This window comes from Stegostoma tigrinum, chromosome 20 (genome assembly GCF_030684315.1).
Source record: "Stegostoma tigrinum isolate sSteTig4 chromosome 20, sSteTig4.hap1, whole genome shotgun sequence".
In the NCBI taxonomy this organism is placed as follows: Eukaryota; Metazoa; Chordata; class Chondrichthyes; order Orectolobiformes; family Stegostomatidae; genus Stegostoma; species Stegostoma tigrinum.
In genome coordinates, this window is record NC_081373.1 from 31,121,436 (window position 1) to 31,138,939 (window position 17,504).

Below are 17,504 nucleotides of genomic sequence, written 5' to 3' on the forward strand. Positions count from 1 at the left end.
CTAAAATTGGATTCTAGAAGACTGTTCCAAAGGCTCAACAGATCTTTGGACTTTAAATTAGTGATAAGATGAAAGCAGTCGTCCATAAGGCATATTAAATACGCATTCTCAATCCTGTTGATTGGAGAAGAGAACCTCATCTGTTAGAAAAAGTTCTCTAATATGAACACTTAGGCAATAGAGGTTAACTTCAAGGTCACTTACATTTTAAGGACAGAGACCTTAGAAACAAATTGAACTTACCATACAGCAACTACTTATAGCAACGTGTTCCAACTAGGTACCTTACAGGCTTCAGGGTGCAACACAGAGCTTAAAAATTTCATAAAGCGAACACCCTCCTTACATTCATTTGCCTTCCCTCACATCCCTTTGCCTATTTCTTTTAGCTCTCTCCCTCTTTGCACTGTTTTCATGTACGCTATTCATCCACACAGCCCCACACCTCATCATCAACGTAAGTCACCAAACTTACACAAAACTGGATTTAATTCTGAACATTCTTGACTTCTTCATTGAATAGAATCATAGCATCCATAGAGAGTGGAAGCAAGCCATTCAGCCCATCGAGTTGACACTGATCCTTTGAACAACATCCCAACCAGACTCACTCCCTATCCTATCCCCGCAATCCTACATTTCCCATGGCCAATCTAGCTAACTTACACATCCCTGAACACTATGGGCTATTTAGCATGCACAAATTTAGACTATCAGAGGAAACTGGAGCACCCGGAGGAAACCCATGCAGACATGGGGAGAATGTCTGTGTGGAGTTTGCACAATCACCTGAGTTGGTAATCAGACCCGGGTCGCTGGCACTGTGAGGTAGCAGTGCTAATCACTGAACCACCTTCTCAATGCAAAATTACAGAAGAGTGTTATTAATGACTGGAAGAAAGGTTTAGACCAACTTTTCTACATCCCATTCAAAAAGTTACGGTTTGAATTTACAATGATGTATATTTAGAGCTTCATTATCAAATGACAAAATACACCTCAAAATAACAGTTCTTTCTTATTACCAGAACACACTGAAAATAATTTATTGCAAGGAATTAATGTGATGAGAGCAATCTAATTGGTTCACTACTATGCTTCAGCCCTCAGATAGATAAGCATGGATGTATTCACTGAATGATTCTTGGCAAGTTTAGTTCTTTTTTAAATTGGATGCAAAGCTGTCTGGAGAGTTTTTCTGACACTTATATATACGTCCCAACATTGAAACAGAATCAGCATCAAGTTTTCGCTTGGCAAACTGATAGCTGTAAAAATTTCAATTCGAATGCAACATATAGTGCAAAACATTGGCCAATCAACCCAGAATATCAGACGGAATTCTATTTTTACGTAATGCATTCCCTGTATCAGTACAATCTTTCTGGCCATGTCTACTGGGCTGGACCTCTGCATTATATCACTGCACATTGACACTCCCAATATATATCTTAATTCTTTATGCCCCTCAATCCTATGTAAGAAAGTGAGAGGTCTAGCATTCAGCAGGTATATTTCCTGACTGCCATCTTATTTAGTCCTCAACTGCTAGGTGCATTTTACACTATGGGCTAGCATTTTGTGAAAACTCTCCAGTTATTTCAAACCACCGTTAACCACCGTCACTGCTTTATTATAATGTTCAATATAGTTGAAATTGGGTTTATTAAAACGAAGAAAGGATCATTAAATATCCTTTAATTACATCCTTGAAATCAGATCTGGTCTCCCAGTGAAACATTTCCATTACAATAAATTCTGTAATGATGTAAATGATAAAAGTTCTGGGTTTGGGGCAACTGTCAGTATCATGACCGGGTGTCAGTTCACATGAAAGGATTATACATTGCAATTCCGTCACTTCATAATTACGCAGATGTAATGTGCACTTGCTGAACAGGAAGCTATATTAAGGAAGTAACATAAAAAACCGTGTATTTCATAGCCTTGTAAAATACCATAAGGTGTGTCTGAAAATACACTCAACTTTGTTAATGATTATTTTGATTAACATTTGTATAGAACTAACTAGAATATTAAATGTAATCTGAAGTTCTGAAGCCTGCAATGTTAGTTTGGTATAAAATAGAAGAATGTGTGTCCCATGTATTGCCAGTATCTGCTATATGAAGTATCATAAAGTGTTCATAATTATATTTGATATAATTTCCCGATCAAAATGTCCGATTACCTGATTGCTGATGGGAGGGTTCGAAAGGGAGAAAGCCACAACTCCAGATAGAATGATAACCAATCATCTCTTCAGCACATCATCAATGACTGGTTCTCTGCTACCTTAAAAATTGCAGCTCTTTCAGAGGTGACTGACTTTCTGACTTAAATCGGTAACTTTCTGACAACAAAATACATAAAATGGGCTCTGCCTAGAATTATACCAGGGTGTCTTACACTTCAATCAGCTCACCCACAATCAACACCCTGAAGTGGGTACATGCATTTTTACTCATTTAACAAGCTACCCTGAAATAATATAAATTTGTTGTCCTTCAACATCTGTTGAAGTTGGCTTCCAAATGACTGCAAACAAAATACTGGAATTGCCAACTTTACGCAGATTAGGTTTCTCCATAACGCATTTCAAATTCACTACACAACACTTTGAAGTTAAATTCCTGCCAATGATGGTTTACCACATTATTAACCCCAGATTAAGAAAAGGTCAGGCAGGAATTTAATGTGATTACACTAACCAATACATGGAAGAGCTGAGAGAGACAAGTTACTTTTCTGCTAGATGCCTCTTTTGTTACTTTCCACAATATACCTTTCTTACGTTGCCAGTTTGCAGGGTTTGAGCTATAGGGAGTGGCCGAATAAACTGGGTCCACTTTCCATGCAACATTGGAAGCTGAGGGGTGACCTTATAGACCTTTGCAAGATCATGAGGGGCATGGATAGGGTGAATAGACAAGGTCTTTTCCCTGGGGTGCGGGAGTCCAAAACTACAGTCAATAGGTTTAAAGCAAGAGGGGAAAGATTTAAAAGGGACATAAGGGGCAACATTTTTGTGCAAAGGGTGGTGTGTGTATGGAATGAGCTGCTAGAGCAAGCAGTGGAGGTTGGTACAGTTACAACATTTAAAAGGCATCTGGATGGGTATATGAATAGAAAGGGCTTAGAGGGATATGGACCAAATGATGGCAAATGGGACTGATTTCTTTAGGATATCCGGTTAGCATAGAGAGTGGGACTGAAGGGTCTTTTTCCATGCTGTACGTTTCTATGACTCTACTGCATTTTATTCAAATCTATCACTTATAGCATAACTTTCAATTCTCTCACATTAAATACTTTTCCAAATCATGCCCTTTATGTTAGATTCATTGAACAGCTGGCTTCTAATACTTCTTTTAATTATTTTATGACATTCCACTGTACTGCAGTGTAAAGGTTATGTAACTAAAAGTCAAAACCTCATGATAACACAATACGGGAATGCTAGTGAGACAACTGGTATTCCACCATCACCCTACCGTAAATAGTGACAGGTACCAAATGTAGAGTCCAGTCTTTAGGCAGGTTAAGGATGTCTTTTACAATAGTAATCTACATTATACAGAAAACCCCCTTGTAGTTATGATAATTGCTGATTCCTCCAGAGACTCAACGTACAATACAATAACATTGTGACTAGTGATTGATACAAAATTCCTTTGTAGCTACCAGGATACAAACAACTGTATTAACAGAAAAGTAACCAATGTAAGGCCACCATGATTTGCTTAATATTTATGATCAAGTAAATAATACCAGAGAAAACAATACAAATGATTGAGAATTTGAATATCGCTCCACAAAGGGATTTCCAACACATTAATACTTTTCAACAAAGTTTCTATCAAAACAAAAAAAACGTAAATCTATAAAAAGTGCAAACAAGTAGTTTAGATTTTGTTTACAATGGCCAAGCAAAACTGCTGCAGATATTGTAGGACCCTCAAGCATACATATCACACAAAGTTAAAATATAGAAAAGAAAATGAATTACTTGGTTCAGGTGAAGCCACGGTGGAGACAATAATTGGTGGTCCTGTGCGTCTGGTCACTTTCTGGTTTGCAGTATTCGGCGACCTGTAAGCTGAGCTTGTAGGTACCAGAGTAGATTCCATGTGTGCTCCTGGCTTTCGGAGAATCTGAGGACTACTGTGAGGGCTGTGTGCTGGAGAATGAGCTTGATTGCGCTCCCTTGTCATTAGTTCAATGGGTACAGTGTAAGTAGTAGAATAGGCAGTTTTAGGACCTGGATTCGGGGTAACCTGTCCTGTATTCATTGCTATTCCAGACTGTGCACTATAGATAGGCCCCGATCGCAGATTTTGCAGCCCAATAGGATTGCTGTAGCCTGAGAAGCTTGGAAAATGATTTCCTATTCTTCCAGGCCCAGATGAACCATAGGTTGCAGTTTCCAGGAGATGTTGAGACGGGGCACTTGATGGTCGGCGGTTCAATTCAGCAAGCCTGGGTGACATAGGTTGCAATGCTATTGGTAGCTGCTGAACAGCAGAACTATCTATTGTAGGGAGCATTCCTGGTTGGACTCCATAGTCATTACGCATTAGCTCACTTCTGTGGCTGAAGCTGTTTGAACGTGTTCTTGTACGAGTACTGGAATTTTGCAGCTCTTGTCGTAGCTGCATGTCTGCTTTGCAACTCTGGGCAAGCCGTAACAGCAACCGGGCCTGACCCAGATTTGGAGCCACTGACTTAATGTCATTTTCTTCTAACATAGCTAGGCAGCTTGTTGAATCAAAACCTTGTTGCAGTAAGGCAGCAACTGTACTTTCGGAAAGACCCTCTGAGCGCAACAGTGCTAGAAATTCAGCCTTGTTGTCCTGTCCAGGGAGGTGGCCACGAGCTATCATGGTGTTGTCATAACCATCATAAACTGGCTTTGACACCAAACTATCTCTCTGCAAGCTGAAATCAGGCATCATTCTAGTTGCCATTCCTTGTCTAGGAGTGTGATTTAATACACTAGGAGACATCATTCTATCCAAAGTGTTCTCACATCGAGATCCAGTGGCAGGATCAACAACTAAACATGTTGGAGCGACCTGTCGGGCACCTGTGGAATCACTGTACATCTGCTTATTAGTGAGAGATGGTGGCTCTGTTCCGTAACGAGGGAGAGGCGTTTCAGCACCATACCTAGCAGGGGAAGGATCTCGACTACGCGTTTTCTGTCCATCAAGAATCAGCTTACCCGAAGGATCATGGTACATACGATTTATCTCAGGACAGGGTGACCTCCCTTGTGAGTGGTCCCATGACATTCTTCCTCCTGATGTCCCATAATTCTGTGGTGATCTGTTAAGCAAATGATCCCTATAAAAACGTGCCTCTTCAGATGGCCTCACGCCCAAAGCAGGCTCTGGGTAGTAATCCTGCGGAGGCACTGAACTGCGTCCAGACATAACAGGCTGCTTTTCGTAAGAATGAGGGAAGTCAGGCACGGAGCTTTTCTTCACAGGTCTGCGGTCATACCGATTGGGGTAAACTTGGTCAAACCCCAGGTCTGAATGCATGTAACATTCGTAGTTATGTTCATTTCTCCCTGTCAAGTTGTTGCTGTGCACTCTGATGCTATCTGGGTCGTCAGAGACAATTTCACTGTAGTAGTTTAATGAATTTCTTCTCCTAGGATGACTTGTGTATTCACATACACTGTTGTGTTCCCAGTTGTCTTCACAAAATCCACTAGAGTCCCAGCTCTGAGAGCGGCCAACAGTTGTATGCTTGCTAGGGACAGGCATTGGAATAAAACGACTTCAGCTTAGTTAAAGAGGCGGGACCTCTGGTTACAAAAACATGAAACAAAGCAGACTGGATTCACCTGAGCCCCACTGGGACTGCCGAACTAAGCAACTGCAGGTTTTCTATTACAAAGTACTGCTTGAATTATTAATCCACAGAAACATCAGTAGAAACAAAACACAACGCACCTTGTTATCAATTCTCATTTCACAGCGATTGAATGAAAGGTCTTCTTTGTGTGCCTGCTTGCAGATGGAAAGGGTAGCTTCCTTTAATCCATACATTTATCCTTTCTTGCTTGGGACACTGCTTTTGTGGGCAACTGGTATGGCAGAGCTCACGGATTAAGCACTAAATTAAACCAGTAAAGCCTTTGCTCTTTGTGACATCAATCGAGCTCATTCCAAGACTCTGCATCGCTCCTTTTTAAATGGACCGCCACAATTTACTGCAAAATTATTTAAATGGATTTTTGTAATATTTAGGAAATGTGTTTAAATGTGGACAGCTTCTGTGCTTTCTGGCAAAAAAGGAAGGAGGGGAAATGGCACAGAGAGAAAAAAAAACTGGAAATCCCTCACTGTCAGCACAATTTAAATCCAGCTTGACGAGATACTAATCCAGTGAATACAGCTGGAAACAAACTGCATGCAAGTGGGAATGTTGACAAAATAGAAATTTCAAACTAAATAAGCAAAGAATTAGAACTGAAAGGACTTCCTTCAATCTTGACAGCGGAAATATTCCTGTGCCCTTTTGGATTAGTTACGTAATCAGGGTATTTATTTTATACGCAAAGTTAAATCTAGCAACCTAAATCACACCGAGTGAAGATTCAGTGCCACATCATTACTATAAGATGAAAATCCTCTCATCATCTCACAAGGGAAAATTGCCAGAATGTAATCTGGAATTTGCAGCATTAAGAGCACAGCAGAGGTCAAAACACTCCAGGAAGGAAACAAAAGGGACAGAATTTAACTCTGTGTGTGCACAAAACGGCCATGGTGAACAATGCACCGGCTAGCTAAGTTTATGCAGATAATCACAAAACAAAGATGATATTTAAACTGGAACGTAACTGGAAATGATCATTTAAACAACAGATTTGGCTTTCTGAAAATAGTAAATCAATTTTAGACTTTGTTTATAACTGTTTAGAAAATATGTTGATGCTGTTATTTTGTCATTCATTGTCCATTAATGAGTATTTCCAATTCAATCTCTCATTGCTAGATGACAACAACAACTCAGAAACCCTGATTAACACATTCCTACCTCTTAGGGCAGTCTTCACTGTTGGTCAATAGATCATAGGATATTCAGGTTTACGTTCACGCTAACCATACAGGAGATACTAAAAGGACTCTTGAGGAGATACTGTTGCAAACCTACCTCCGGGCTAGAAACCCTGGGTTCAAATCACATCTACTTTAGAAGTGCATCAGAACCTGTCAGGTTGATTAAAAATATCTACAGCAGATACTAAGGACTCTTCAACACAGTTCAGCATAAACTGCAGAGAGTCTTAACAATAACCAATATACTCCAATACTGACATACCGGAAACATGCCGACAGTGTTATTTGTGTGACAACACTTGCCAAGTTCCATCTCAATGTACTGCTGGTTATTGTCAGACATACCAACTACACAAGAGAACTGCTTAACAAACAGTTTCTTTGTACTTGCAAAGCACAATTAAGAGAAACCATAGAAGTTAAATCAAATTGTAAGTTGACAACACTAGCATTGACCCTTGTATTTCCTGCTTGTCAATTTACGTTAAAGTAAAACACCCAAAGCTATTAACATCACTGGGTAAGGCTGCAATTCTGATTTGCTGCTGATACCAACTGAGTATTATTAAATATGCTTTACTCATTCGAAAAATGTCTGTCACCATGAACGCCATTAAGATGTTAAGCTATTACATTTACTTATAAATCTTTCACTGTTTGCAAAAGATAATCTAACGTAATGCTTAAAGAATGCCATTGTCATACTGCCATATCTGAAACAGCGTAAAACAGATTGCTTTGGAAACAAATAACTTAGCTTTAAGGGTCCTATACCATGATAGTGCAAATTAAACTAGTAACTAACAATTCAAGAAGATGAAGCTATAATATGCAGTTAACAAAACAATTGAAGTGCCAAAGTGTTTAATCAATGTGTCACTTAAGTTCACTGCTTTTACTTTAAATAAAACACATGGGCCAACCAGTGGGTATATACTGAGATCAATATTTGCAAAAAGAATGGAAGTGTAATTAACTTCAGAATTAATTAAGAAATTAATAATTAACTAGGAAGCAGGACTGCTCCAATTTCCTCAAAAAAATTACAATAATATGAGAAGAGACCAATCCTTTTGAAGCTGGGAACTGTCTTATATGGTCAAAAAGGAACAGATGTGAATGAGCAAAATATAAATTACTACCAATCATTTGTTATTTTGAAAAATATACTTACGGTGTTGTTGAACTGAAATGACCCTTTCCATTTCAGCCAGACTGCCAATTGTAATAGCACTGTCACTACTACTGACGTTTGATCTATAGTAGGTGACTTTGTCTAGTTTTTTTTCGTTCCCCCGGAGTACTGCCACTGATGAAATTTGTATGATTTTCAGTTGTTGAGATTAAACTCTGCTTATGTACAATGGCTACATTTTGACAGCTTCATGCCCATAGAGTAGCAAGTCCAAATGAATCAATGACTAAAATGGAAGAAAATGTAGACATTTCTGCAGATGAAACAATAAGCAACACAAAGCATAACTGGCATTGACCAAGTATTATTACTGTAAAAGACAATAACAATAGCAATTTGAAGAATAGCCAGCAGCTAGGAGGTTCTGCAGTAGTTAGAGTTCCAAAAGATGGTGAACACTCAAATTTGGTAACCACCTAAAGAACAGGTAACTGTTCTCACCCATGTCCATGAACAGGCCATTTCACATGGAACAAATTTCATGTTCAAATTTGGAGAGGAAGCCGCAATTCATGCGCACATCTTTGCAGTTGAAAGGGGAACTTGTGAGGTACACAACAATAATTCATGAATGAAGTAAACATACATATTGAATGAGAATGACAACTGAGCAGCCTATCTAAAAAAAAATCCAATTGCGTAGCAACAAAGTAGAAACATATCCTCAACATGCCCAAGGCTCCTAAACCTAAGATCTTACAGTTGAAAACTAGGTGTACGTTTGGGTAGTAGATTACTGTGATTTATTTTCAATTTGTCAATACTTATGAATTTTAGTTTATAAACGTCCAACAGAAACATCCACAATGTTTGCTACATCAGATCCTGCCAAGATAAATCTCAGATACGTGCTGGGAATTTTTACTGTTCTAATTAGATGACTGCATTTAACAGTTCGTCATATGTACACATTCCAGTCTCCTGGAACTTCGACTCATCAAAATTATCAAACAACAAAAACAATTCTGTGATCATAGGACAAACTGCTATCATTAACGAACACAAATAAAACCATTCCACTGATCAAAAGTTGCACACACGCACTGGCAGCGAACATTTGTCGATGATCGTCTAGCAAAAAAAATGTAGACCATAGAAGTTATATTCTCTACTTTAGGAGTACAGTCAACTAAAGACTTCCCATATTTGTGCACAGATTGGCTGCAAAATAGCTCAGCAACACATTAAACCTGCACACACAGGCAATCAACAAATTGGTATACATAATATAAAGTGCTCAGCAAAAGTTTATTCCAATGAAAAAGAAGGACTGTAAGAAAAGGGGTAATCTGCCGTGGATGTCTAAGGAAATAAGGGAGTCTATCAAATTGAAAGAGAAGGCATACAAAGTGGCTAAAAACAGCATGAAACTGGAATATTGGGAAAACTTTAAAGGTCAAAAGAAAGCCACAAAAAGAGCTATAAAAAAAGGAAGATAGAACATGAGAAAAAACTAGCACAGAATATAAAGACAGATAGCAAAAGTTTCTATAAGTATATAAAACAAAAAAGAGCGGCTAAAGTAAACGTTGGCTCTTTAGAGGATGAAAAGGGCAATTTATTTATGGGATATAATGAAATGGCCAAGGCATTAAACAGATATTTTGTATTGGTCTTCACAGTGGAGGACACTAATAACATGCCAGTAATTGACAAAGAGACGTAAGTAGGTGAGGACCTGGAAACAATCATTATTAGAGATGAGGTAGTGTTGGGCAAGCTAATGGTGCTAAGGATTGAGGAGTCTCCTGGCCCTGATGGAATGCATCCCAGGGTATAAAAAGAGATGGCGGGAAAAATAGCAGGTGCACTAGTAGTAATTTTACAAAATTCGCTGGACTCTGGGGCAGTCACCAGCAGATTGGAAAACAGCAAATGTGATGCCACAGTTTAAAAAGGGCCTTAGACAAAAGATGGGGAAATATAGGCCGGTTAGCTTAACCTCTGTAGTGGGGAAGATGCTGGAGTCTATTTTCAAGGAAGAAATAGCAAGGCATCTCGATAGAAATTGTCCCGTTGGGCAGACGCAGCATGGGTTCATGAAGGGCAGGTCATGATTGAGAAATTTTTTGGAATTCTATGAAGACATTAAGAGCAAGGTGACAATGGGGACCCAATGGATGTGGTGATAAATTTCCAAAAGACATTCGACAAGGTGCCGCACAAGAGGCTACTGCATAAGATAAGGATGCATGGCGTTAGGGGTAAAGTATTAGCATGGATAGAGGATTGGTTGACTAACAGGAAGCAAAGAGTGGGGATAAATAAGTGCTATTCTGGCTGGCAATCAGTGACTAGTGGTGTGCCTCAGGGATCAGTATTGGGACTGCAGTTATTTACAATTTATAAAGATGATTTGGAGTTGGGGACCGCGTGTAGGGTGTCAAAGTTTGCAGATGACACTAAGGTGAGTGGCTGCAGAGGACTGAGAAACTTTGCAGAGGAACACAGATGCATTGAGTGAGTGGGCAAAGGTCTGGCAGATGGAATACGATGTAAATAAACGTGAAGTCATACATTTTGGTAGGAGTAACAGTAAAAAGGATTACTGCTAGAATGGTAAAAAGTTGCAGAATGCTGCTACGCAGAGGGACCTGGGTGTCCTTGTGCAGGAATCACATTAGGAAGGCAAATGGAATTTTGTCCTTCATTGCTGAAGGGATTGAGTTTAAAAGCAGAGAGGTTATATTGCAGCTGTACAAGGTGCTGGTGAGGCGACACCTGGAGGACTGTGTGGAGTTTTGGTCTCCTTACTTGAGGAAGAATGTGCTGGCACTGGAGGCGGTGCAGAGAAGGTTCACTAGGTTGATTCCAGAGTTGAGGGGGTTGGCTTATGAGAGACTGAGTAGATTGGACTTATATTCATTGAAATTCAGAAGATTGAGGGGGGATCTTATAGAAACATATAAAATTATGAAGGGAATAGATAAGATAGAAATAGGATGTTCCCACTGGCAGGTGAAGCTAAGACAAGAGGGCATAGACTCAAGATTAGAGGGAGCAGATTTAGGACTGAATTAAGAAGGAACTTCTTCACTCAGAGGGTTGTTAATCTGTGGAATTCCTTGCCCAGTGAAGTAGTTGATGTTACTTCAATAAACGTTTTTAAAGCTAAGGTGGATTTTTTTTTTGAACAATAAAGGAATTAAGAGATACGGTGAGAATATGGGTAAGTGGATCTGAGTCCACAAAAAGATCAGTTATGATCTTACTGAATGGCGGAGCAGGTTGAAGCGCCGAACGGCCTGCTCCTGCTCCTCGTTCTTGTGTTCTGTAATACATGAGCAGGAGTGGAAGGAATGGCACACAGAGGGTTGAATTTTCCCAGCCCTTGAAAGATATGGGCAAACTCCAATCAGTTGCGAAAATATCCCAAGAATAGAAAAATGAGACTGTCATGTTGAGAAAAAAAAAGTCCAATTTTATACTCAAGGTTTGAACGGCAAGAAATCCATTTGCATGCATTAACATCTCATTATTATCTGCTTGCCTCATCTGTGTGCCATTTGTTCTTCTCTCATACAGCAGAGATGAAAGTCAGAGCGGATAGCTGGTGGTTCCAGCTTGCTGTTTCCTCTTCTGGGCCTCCCAAGTTGCTTTTCATTTCCAATTGTCTTAGGGCAGACTCCATGGGAGTGGGCACCCTCACCTGTCATCTACAGAGGTCGGTAACAGACACACAGCAGCCTCAGAACACTGTCATGGCACCTCTCTGACTCACTTACAATACAGTTCTCCACTTCAATATTGTAGTTTGGAGTGCACTAACACCTCATCATGAAAAACTGCTACCAGGTCACTTTCACACAGCAACAATACCATCTCATAGATTGGAGCACGGTGCTTCTCAAGGTTCTTACCTTGCTCTTTGAGTGACTACTCACTTTGCTTAAACACAGACGCTCATGACATCTCTGCTTTGTCTTTCACACCTGTCTGCCTCATTCACAATTTGCAGGCATACAGTATTTCTCTTTTGCTTTGTCTTTAATCACAGACACAAAGCCAGGTAGCTTGCCATGGTTGTCAGCAACAATTTGTCAAGAGGCAGACATGTTGCCATATGCCACTGTGCTATGTCAACGTCACACCAACAGTATGCGCCAGCAGCCTTTGTGCCAAACACACTAAATAAGCTGCAATTAAATGCCCATGTCTCAAAGTCTGAGCGGACTGGTCCTTAGACAGGTCAAGCGAGACTGTCATCAGTCAAGAGTGCCAATTCAATAAGTCACTGAAAATTTTCCGACCTCAGTGCAGGAGCATGGTCTTGGTTAATTGGCTGCTTGGGATATTTACAGTCTGGATCATTATCACCAGATCACTCCCTGCATCTGACCAGAGAATGGATCATACTCTGTCCTGAACAATGACAAGACTGTGTTCTCTGCTGGACATTAGGGAAATAGTAGCACTCTCACCAGATAACAAATTGTGAAGGTGGATGAACACAGCAGGCCAAGCAGCATCTCAGGAGCACAAAAGATGACGGTGATCAGAGCTCTCTGATCAAGGGTCTAGGCCCGAAACGTCAGTTTTTGTGCTCGTGAGATGCTGCTTGGCCTGCTGTGTTCATCCACCTTCACAATTTGTTATCTTGGATTCTCCAGCATCTGCAGTTCCCATTATCGCCAGCACTCTCTCAGATATGGTTTTAACATGATTTGACGCTAAGGGCAAGCAACTAAATAACGTTATTCTTGCAACTGTAATTACAATTAGTCAATTAGAGAGATGATGATGTAAAATAGCAATACATTTATGAATGTGTGATTTTATGTCCAATGAAATGCCACTTGTGCCACCTATAGGCCCTGGACGATTTTTTAAAAAAATTTGGTTCTCATCCACTATATATAGATGCAGGGCTGTTCCTGGCTGGAAGCATTTGACGTGGCATTGAGTTCAGCTGCAGCAGAAATCCTGGACATTTCCGCCAGTGACACATACTTTCCACCATTGTTGAGCACAGGATAACACTGGCACAGTGCCAAAGAGTCATGGGGCATACATAATGAGGTGAGCAGTTGACAATTTGCTAGGAAAACTCACCACAGCTCACTGAGAGAGTCTTCCGTGACATGTCCTGAAATTGACGCTTAGTCTATTTTTGATAAAATCCAGCCCAGAGTCCATACATCTGAATGGGCTCATTTCCTCGAGTGATTTAACAAATCATGAACTGACAAACCCAATTCGAAATAAAATCTGAATAAAAGAGAAATATGGATCTCGACAAAATAAGAACATCCTGGCACTTTCATCAAATCCCGTATCCACATCAGTTCTGCCCAAATCGCCTTTTCCATTACGAATGTTTGTCTCGGCAAATGGTTCTGCGGAGGGGACACCGCAACAATGGCACACCATTGCTGAGAAACTGTTGAATAATTGCACACCATGATTGACTTTGCTGCATGTTGACAAGCATTTTGCCATTAACTCAGTACACATCTGCATTAACTAAATATGCAATGTCCAGTAGCTGCAGCATCAATTCAGCTTAAGATAATTCATTTCTACTTTAATACCTTCCTATTGTTGACATATCCTGGATTAAAAATGAGTTCCTATTTCTTGAAACGACACCTGGAATTTGCAGGAGTGTAAGACGTGGCAACAGTACTAAAATTGAATAGTTTTTTCATAACTTCTATTCATAGAGTCAGAGAGATATGCAGCATGGAAACAGACCCTTCAGTCCAACTCATCCCTGCCAGCCAGATATCCTAAATTAATCTAGTCCCATTTGTCAGCTTTTGGCCAATATCTCTCTAAACCCTTCCTATTCATGTACCCATCCAGATGCCTTTGCCATGTTGTAATTGTTCTAGTCTCTATCACTTCCTCTGGCAGCTTATTCCATATATGCACCACCCTCTACTTGAAAAAGGTGTCCCACAGGTCCCTTTAAAATCTTTCCCCTCTCACGCAAAACTGATGCTATCTAGTTTTGGAAACCCCACCCCCAGGGAAAAGACCTTGGCTATTCACCCTATCCATGCCCCTCACAATTTTATCAACCTCTACAAAGGTCACCCCTCAGCCTCCAATGTTCCAGGAAAAATAGACCCAGCCTATTCATTCTCTCATCATATCTCAAACCCTCCAACCCCAACAGCAAGCTTCTAAATTTTTTCTGAGCTGTTTCAATCCATAACATTTTGTCTGTTGCAGAGCAATCAGAGGTGAATGCAATATTCCACAGTGTCCTGTACAGGCACAACATGACATCACGATTCCTATATTCAATACACTGACTGATGAAGGCAAGTGTACCAAATGCCTTCTTCACTACCTTGTCTACCTGCACCCCACTTTTAAGGAACTATGAAACTGCACCCCAGGCTCTATCTGTTTGGTAATATTCCCAAGACACCATCATTAACTGTACAAGTCCTGTCCTTATTTGCCTTACCAGAATGCAACACCTCACACTTATCCAAATTAAATTCCATTTGCCACTCCTTGGCCCATTGCCCCATCTGATCGAAGTCCCATTGCGCTCTGAGGTAACATCTTCACTGTCATACATGGCCAATTTTGGTGTAATCTGCAAATTTACTAACCATTCCTCCTATATTCACATCCAAATCACTTACACAAATGACAAAAAGCAGCGGACACAGCACAGATCCTTGCAGTCCACTGCAGTCACAGGCCTCCAGTCCACCTGGAAATAAGGAATGAATTTTAGCTTAAGCAAACCTTATTACCATGTAGACATGACAAGCAATACCACATTTGTCATTCATTTCCAGTTGCCCTGAGAAGGCAGCAGTGATAAACGCCCAGAGGGTAGTTAAGAGCCAATGACCTTTGTGTACAATGTGAGTCACTAAAAACCCAAGCCATTAAGGAAAGTAGGCTTTCATCCCTAAAGGAGATTAATGAACCAGTTGACTTGTTTGGTCATTTTCAGTATAATGCTAGCTGTTGAATCTCAATTTTAAAAGAAAATTGGTTCAAATTCTCAAAGTACCATGGTTGGATTTAAATTCATGCTCTGGAATTATTAAACCAGGTCTTTATTGGTGCAGCAACACAGCCACTAGGCAAACTTTCTTAAGCTGTTACATGCAAGCATATTGGTGGCTAATCTGTTATTGGCCACGCAGTGTCACGCTTTGATGTCACATTCTCAGGGACAGCTCACTGGTTTCATGGAGAGCAAAGTGACCACGAGTAGTCATGGGGTGGACAGCACAAATGATGGCTGACAGATGATTGAAAATTTAACACAGCTGTTGTGAACATTTTGCAAAATGAGGCTCAAAACAATCATCAGGCCCTGTGTTCAAGTACGCATGAAGTTTGATGGCTTTCCATAGGTCCCGGGTTATTTTGTACCAAGTTTTGATCCAAATCAACAAAATAAGAAAAGGACAGAATTTCTTTAAACTGTATAGCTCATCTGCAATTGTCTTGCATGTTTGAAGAGACTGTTAAGTGTTTACAATTTATCCCTTTATAATTGATGCATTTGTCTCAGATAATAAGGGAGTACTTGTGTATGCACTCCTTGACCTAGAAGCAAACCAACAGGAAATGTGTAACAAGAGGCTCTGTGGCTGGTAGACACAATAAAGTGTACCCGACAGACAGCGGAGCTGGAGGGAGAAGACAACCAGCACACAAACTGAGACAAATTGATGGCTGAGCCCTGCTACAGCACCTAAGTCTTGGTGAATTGGGAACAAACTGATCTCTTCACAAGAAGGTCTCCTGGAAACAACATAAAAGCAAACTAAAAGGGTTGAATCCTAGAAAAAAGCTGAGAATTTGAATTAAGAGACTGGGTCATGAACCGGACATTGTTTGTTGGCTGGTAGAAAAAGAATTCTGGAAAACAAATACCATTAAGACTCAGGTGGGCTGAGTAAGACAGAGGTTTCATAGAGGTCAGCCTTGTCCAGCACCACATCTGGGACCTGGAGTGAAATACAGCTGCCGATGAATGTGACTCAACATTGAAATTGATTACCTGGGCAAATGAAAGATCCTGCATACCAGCATCCAAGTTGAGAAGATTGGATGATTGCTCATGATGCCACATTTGTGTGAGCAGTTGTGCAACATACTTATGGTTATGCAAGATGCATCTTTGTTACACTGATAATTTAAAATGGAATTTATTTCCATTTGGAATATCATTTGGCTGTGTAAAAGCTAGAAACAGTGAAATCTTGTTTGTAATTTTTTCTACTGGAGGTCACTAACCAAATTTAGTTTTTTGGTTAATTGCTTCCACATCCAGACATTTCACAGTGATTTACCAATATATTGCGGAGCATTCTGCCACAGAATCTGTGCACACATGTCACCTTCACAGGGCACACACAGATGCCAATCTTTCAGTTGGAAGAAAGGAACAACATACGTGCACTTCAATGCATAACAATATGCTTCGCTCATTGTAGAATATACTCAAATATTAATGCATCCCATTAATTAAATTTTCATTATTTTCTTTACATTTTTTGATTTGCTTAAAAGTCATCCTATGCTTTAGTTCAAAGTTGGTTAATCTTGTAGATTTCCAATTCACACACCCAAATTCTGTAAAATTAGAACGTGAATTACATACAGACAGGAATGTAGAGGCACAAATTCAGTGATTATATTTCCTGAGTAATGATACAGAAGATGTGGACTAATATTCTAGTGGCTACGAGTTTAAATTCTACTGCAGCACACAAGTCCGAATTCTATTTAAATCCAGAAATAAAAAGCTGATTTCAGTAAAATTGACGATGATAAGACTTTGGTTCGTCATAAAATCTAGTTAGCCACACTGCTTTAAGGAGGGAAACATGCTGCTCTTATTCAGTGTAACCTGTATGTGATTCCAGCCTCACATTGACATGATGGATTCTCAACCACCCTAAGAAATGGGCTATCAAGCCGCTCAGGTGTATGAGCAAAAGATGGTCCAATTTCTTAGGGCAACTACAAACAGGGAATAAACACTAGTCTTGCCACCAACATTCATATCCTTGAAATTCATTTTTACAATATCGATACTTTAAGATAATAACTGAGAAAATTAATGTGGAGTGCTTGGCCATACTTAATCAGAGTGCGAGCTCCAAATTAAAGTGTAGATTGTTGAGGTTTTAAGGAAGAGAATGATTTTCTGGTCATAATTTCCTTGCAATACTATTCTTTTTGCTCTTGAAGGTAGTAGTACATATTAAGATAGTGTTGCTAGCATACAGTTTCCCATATAATTC

At 39.9% G+C, this 17,504-nt stretch overlaps 1 protein-coding gene across 6 annotated transcripts in view; it reads right to left on the reverse strand.

Moving 5' to 3' along the window:
* The window catches only part of LOC125461811 (C-terminal-binding protein 2), a 296,288-nt gene that overhangs the window by 127,254 nt on the left and 151,530 nt on the right, over nt 1-17,504 (reverse strand). Inside the window, exon 2 of one of the 6 annotated variants that reach the window (XM_048551035.2) lies at nt 4,010-5,760. The exons of 4 other annotated variants lie outside the window; for them this stretch is intronic. In XM_048551035.2, the coding sequence (XP_048406992.2) occupies nt 4,010-5,546 (1,537 nt within the window). In that variant the 5' untranslated portion in view covers nt 5,547-5,760. Of the gene's footprint in view, nt 1-4,009; nt 5,775-17,504 lie in introns of those variants that run through there. One more of the 6 variants, XM_048551034.2, reaches the window with a different exon arrangement.